This window comes from Bison bison, unplaced genomic scaffold (genome assembly GCF_000754665.1).
Source record: "Bison bison bison isolate TAMUID 2011002044 unplaced genomic scaffold, Bison_UMD1.0 scf7180017849360, whole genome shotgun sequence".
Taxonomy (NCBI): Eukaryota; Metazoa; Chordata; class Mammalia; order Artiodactyla; family Bovidae; genus Bison; species Bison bison.
The window spans coordinates 24,539-29,069 of record NW_011479933.1 but is presented as its reverse complement, the minus strand read 5'-3'; the positions used below and the strand labels follow the sequence as shown (position 1 = coordinate 29,069).

The following is a 4,531-nucleotide window of genomic DNA, read 5'->3' as shown; positions in this document are numbered from 1 at the left end:
CACCATGTTCCTAAGGACTCTGAGCAAGAGAGGGAACAGCCGCCACACGGGGCCCCCCGCGACCACCGGCAGCCCCGGGATCCAGGCCGCGCCCCGAGTCCCGTGGGAGGCCTGCTCACGGCACCTGTCCACGCACGGCTCACGAGCTGAGGCCAGCGGGCCTGGGGCGCCTCGCTTCCCAGAGCAGATCCTGAGGTCCTGGGAGTGATGTCGACACCAAGTCCCTCATCCCTGGAGGCTGACTCAGAACGCACCTCTCACTGCTGTGCAGCAGGGGACTCAGAGAGGGTCCCCTCACAGGCCTGGGCCGAGTCCCTCCTGCTCTGACACTCAGGGCACCTGGAGTGTTTCTACTCAGGTGGCGCTACTGGTAAAGAACCCGCCTGCCAGTGCAAGAGAGACACAGGTTCAATCCCTGGGTTGGGAAGATCCCCTGGAGGAAAGCATGGCAACCCACTCCAGTATTCTTGCCTAGAGAATCCCATGGGCAGAGGAGCCTGGCAGGCTACCGTCCATGGGGTTGCAAAGAGCTGAACAGACTGAGTGACTAACACTTTCACTTTTCAGGAGTTCGTTATACATTCCAGATACAGGTCCCTTCCCACATATCTGAAGATACGCAGGCTTTTTGTGGGTTTTCTGTGGGTTTGGAGTTCACTTATGTGACAGTGTCCAGCTTATCTGTTTTTTCTCGGGGTGCTTGTGCTGTTGGTGTCATAGCTGAGAAACCATGGCCTGCCGGGTCCTGTCCCAGCACCGCTTGTTGGAAGGACTGCCCTTTCCCCATCGGGTGGGCTAGGCCCCTTGTCCAGAGTCAGTTGATCTTAAGCAGGAGGGCGACACCGAGTTTTGTCCCCTCCTGGTTGGGGAAGTTCAGGGGGATCACTCCCTGCAGTCTTGTTCTCATCTACAAGGAGGGCACAGCCATGCCTCCCAGCTGGCCTGCCGCACCTGTGAGGTTGTAAAAGTGAGGTCACGTCGAAGACAACCCTCCAGGCCCTCTGCCTCCTCCGACACGGCCTCCCTGCTTGCACCTGGCGGGTGGTGGGAATGCAGGGTCCCAGCCGGCCTTGAGGCCCAGGAAGCCGAATGCCCGTAAGGGTGGGCTCCTGGCTCCAGGCCCCTCCTTCCAGGCCTGGCCCGAGCAGCCCTTGGTTTAGAACAACCCCCTGGGATGCAGTCTTCCCGGAGCCACAGGGAGGTAAACACAGGGCCTCCGGGACCCGCACTTGTTTAAGAGGAAGACGTGTTTGCTCCCGTCGGCGTGGGCTTGGTGACTTTCGTGTCTGCTGCCCCCAAGGAAGGCAGCTGGGAGCCGCAACGTGAGGAGTGACATTTGGGTCTGCAGTGCTGGCTTCTGGACTGCCGCAGCACCGCCCGGCTGGGAAGCAGCTGTCGGCAGGGTGGCTGGGGTGGCTCAGCCACCAGCCTGGGACTCGGGGGCACCGGCTCGGGCCCGAGCCCCCACACAGTGGGTGTGTGCTGGGTGTTGCGTGGCAGTGGTCCTCTGAAACCCCTCGCAGCAAGGACACTGTCCCCATTTTCCAGATGAGGAGCTAAAACTAAGGCCAGGGGTCTGTTTGTTCCTGTGCTGTTCCCCTGGGCCCCCTCCTCCCTCTGGGGGCTGACTCTGCAGGGCTCCTGGCAGGCCGACTGCTGGGGCTGAGCACCAGTGGCCCAGCAGGAGGCCAGAGGAGAGGACCCGGAGGCCAGCGTGGCGCCGCGGGCAGGGTGGGTGAGGGCGTGGCTGAGGCTCGCCGGCAGGCTGGGCCTGGCTCCTGGCAGAGGCAGCAGCTCGGCCAGGAGTCCCCAGCCTTTGCAGCCTCACCGAGGCTGACCCCCAGCCCTGAGTCCACTTCGCCAGAGGGTGTGCAGGTGGCCCTCGGACGGAGTCTAGGCGCGTCTTTGAGGGGCCCCGGGGTGGAGCAGTCAGGGCTTATGGATTCTGGGCCCCTGTGATGTGGGCCGAGGGGCCCCCTGCAGGCTGGTCAGGGCAGGGGCCCTGGGACTCCACTCCTGGGTGGATGGACTCCTTTGCTCTCCTTTCTCCTGGACACTGAGCGGGGCGGACGGCCCTCCTCCTCCCAGCAAGTCCACTGGGAATGGCTGGACCTGCAGCACTGTCCTGTGGACCCCTCCCCACATGTAGACCCGGAGATGCCATGTTGGCAGCGTGCCCGGCCGCCCTGTGTCGGGAGCCGGGTGCAGAAACCAGGCTCCATGTCCTGTCTGCCCGCAGGGGGGTGGACACTGCTTTCTAGGGGCCTCTCCTGCAGCTGCTCTGTGAGCCGTCTACCTCTCTCGTCCTCCACAGTGAGAACCCCCTGCCCACGGTGGAGATTGCCATCCGGAACACAGGCGACGCTGACCAGTGGTGCCCGCTGCTGGAGACCCTGACGGATGCAGAGATGGAGAAGAAGATCCGGGACCAGGACCGGAACACAAGGTGCTGCCCCAGCCCCTTCCAGGCAGGACAGGGCCCCGGGCGAGGCTGGCCCTCGGGCAGGTCTGACCACAGCCCAGAACAGGCTCACTCTCCCTGGGGAGGGGGGCGAGACAGAGGACGACTTCAGGGCCCCACGCAGCAGAGCGGCCGAGGGCGGGGCTGGGGGCTCCTGCCTCTTCACTCGGTTGCCTGAGAGATCCGGGGGTCGCTGCCCTCCCCCTCCCACAGGCGGATGAGGCGTCTGGCCAACACGGCCCCGGCCTGGTGACCACCCCGTGGCGCTTGGCTCCCAGGGAGCATCTGGAGATCGGCCCACCTCTCCTCCATCTTCTGGCTCGGAGGGACCAGGTGGGGGCAGCCCGGCCGTGCCTGAGGAGCGGGCCAGGGGCCTCCTGGTCCCCCGCCGCCGGGGACACATTCCGTCTGCTGAGCCCCAGTCCCCACCTCCCGTCTCTGGTCAGGAGAGGCCACGTTGAGCTGTGTTTGTTTTTTGTATAGAAGCCCCAGGCAGGGCAAGCAACACTTTCTAAATAAAAAGGCAACAGGTTCTGTTTCTTCAAAGTGGTAGCATGGAGCTGAGAACGGGGGACAGCATGGCATGGGCTGGCCCCTTGCCCTCCCGCGCGCACGTCCCAGCTGGGCCTCAGCAGGGCTAGGGCGCCACTGGACCCCCCCACCCCCACAACCACGAGCAGGGCCAGGGTTCAACTCAGGGCTCAGCCCTGTGGACCGCCCCTCCTGCCCCCACGAGCAGTTTGACTCCCCTCGGCGTCCCACCTGCCCAGCTCAGCAAGTCCTTGGAGTCCCGGGTGGCTGGGAAGTGGTGGGGCGCAGAGGGCAGGGCCACCTGTCAGTCCCAGCCCAGCCCCCAGCCAGGAGCGTGGCTTCTCTGGCCCTTGCAGGGGCCCATCCTGTGCGGGCACTGCTGGTGGGCCTGTGCCCACCTGTTCTGCTGCAGCTGGTGGGCACTGCTCCAGCCGTACCTCCCAGCACCACATGCCTGACAGGAGAGCTGGGGCCCACCTCCGCCCGCGGCTGGTGCCCTGGCAGGGTCCGGTGCCAGCTCACCGGGTGACCCTGCATCTTCTTTGACGTGGACGGGTCCCCACGCGACCTGGACGTGGCACCCAGGAGCGTGGCACCTGGGTCTTCCTCCTGGGACCAGGCCCTGCAGGTGACCCAGGCCCAGTTGCGTTAAGCCCGTGGGCCCGGGCCCTGCACCTTCCGTTGCTGGCAGGGCTGAGGGTCGCATAGCAGGGGCCTCACACCACGAGGGGCAGAGCTCCAAGGGTTTCCAGTTGGGGGGTGGGCTGAGATGGGCCTCACCCCTGGGCTCGGGGGTCTCGCAAGCACATCCTAGGAACTTGCGCTCCAGCCTCTGCCCTCCATACAGGGCAAGGGGACAGCGGGGCTTCAGAGAGGAAGGTTTCAGGCCCAGCTGGCCTCACGGACACTGGGCTCCACCACTGGGGGAGATGTTCCGGCCACAGCAGGAGGTGGCCTGAGCCCCAGAGCCAGTGGGGGATGACACTGCCTGCCTTCCCTGCTGGCCAGGCGGCACCTGCCTGGAGAGGCCCGGGGAGGGGCCTTCACCTGCCACCCACTGCGGAGCCCGCTGCTGGGCCAGAGGTTTCATGACAACATTAAAGTCCAACTCCAGAGCGAGTACTTTTATCCTCTGTGAAAGGGACAGCCGGCGGCGGCTGGTGCCGACCCAGGAGTAAACCACTGTGCGGACTGGTCCTCCAATGCCCGTGAGCTGGGGACCAGGTGAGGCTCCTGCCGACCTCAGCTGCAAACGGCAGGGGCAGAGCTTCCCAGAGGCCTCTGCCTCAGCCACTGGACTCTGCAAACACTGACACTTGAGGCTTCGGAGTCACAGAAAGGGCCTGGCCCTCTTCTGCACCTGGCCCGTCCTTCAGTGGCCTGGCTGGGAAATGAAGCAGAGGTCCCCTTGGGGGTTGCTAGTTCGGGACAGGAGGGCCCCCACGGCCAAAGCTCAGCACAACCCAGCATCCCAGTCCCAGCCCCGCCCCTGAGATGTGAGCCCCATCAGTGGAAGCTGAATTACGGCACAGGCAGGGC

The 4,531-nt window shown here is 65.0% G+C and overlaps 1 protein-coding gene across 1 annotated transcript in view; it reads left to right on the top strand.

The window, feature by feature from the left end:
• SMARCB1 (SWI/SNF related, matrix associated, actin dependent regulator of chromatin, subfamily b, member 1) overlaps positions 1–3,007 on the top strand; it is a gene marked incomplete at its 5' end in the record, with an annotated part of 12,108 nt that extends 9,101 nt beyond the window's left edge. Inside the window, 2 exons of the mRNA XM_010847113.1 lie at positions 2,273–2,446; positions 2,675–3,007. Coding sequence (XP_010845415.1) covers positions 2,273–2,446; positions 2,675–2,714 — 214 coding nt within the window. The remainder of the gene's footprint in view (positions 1–2,272; positions 2,447–2,674) is intronic.
• Positions 3,008–4,531: the final 1,524 nt, after the last annotated feature.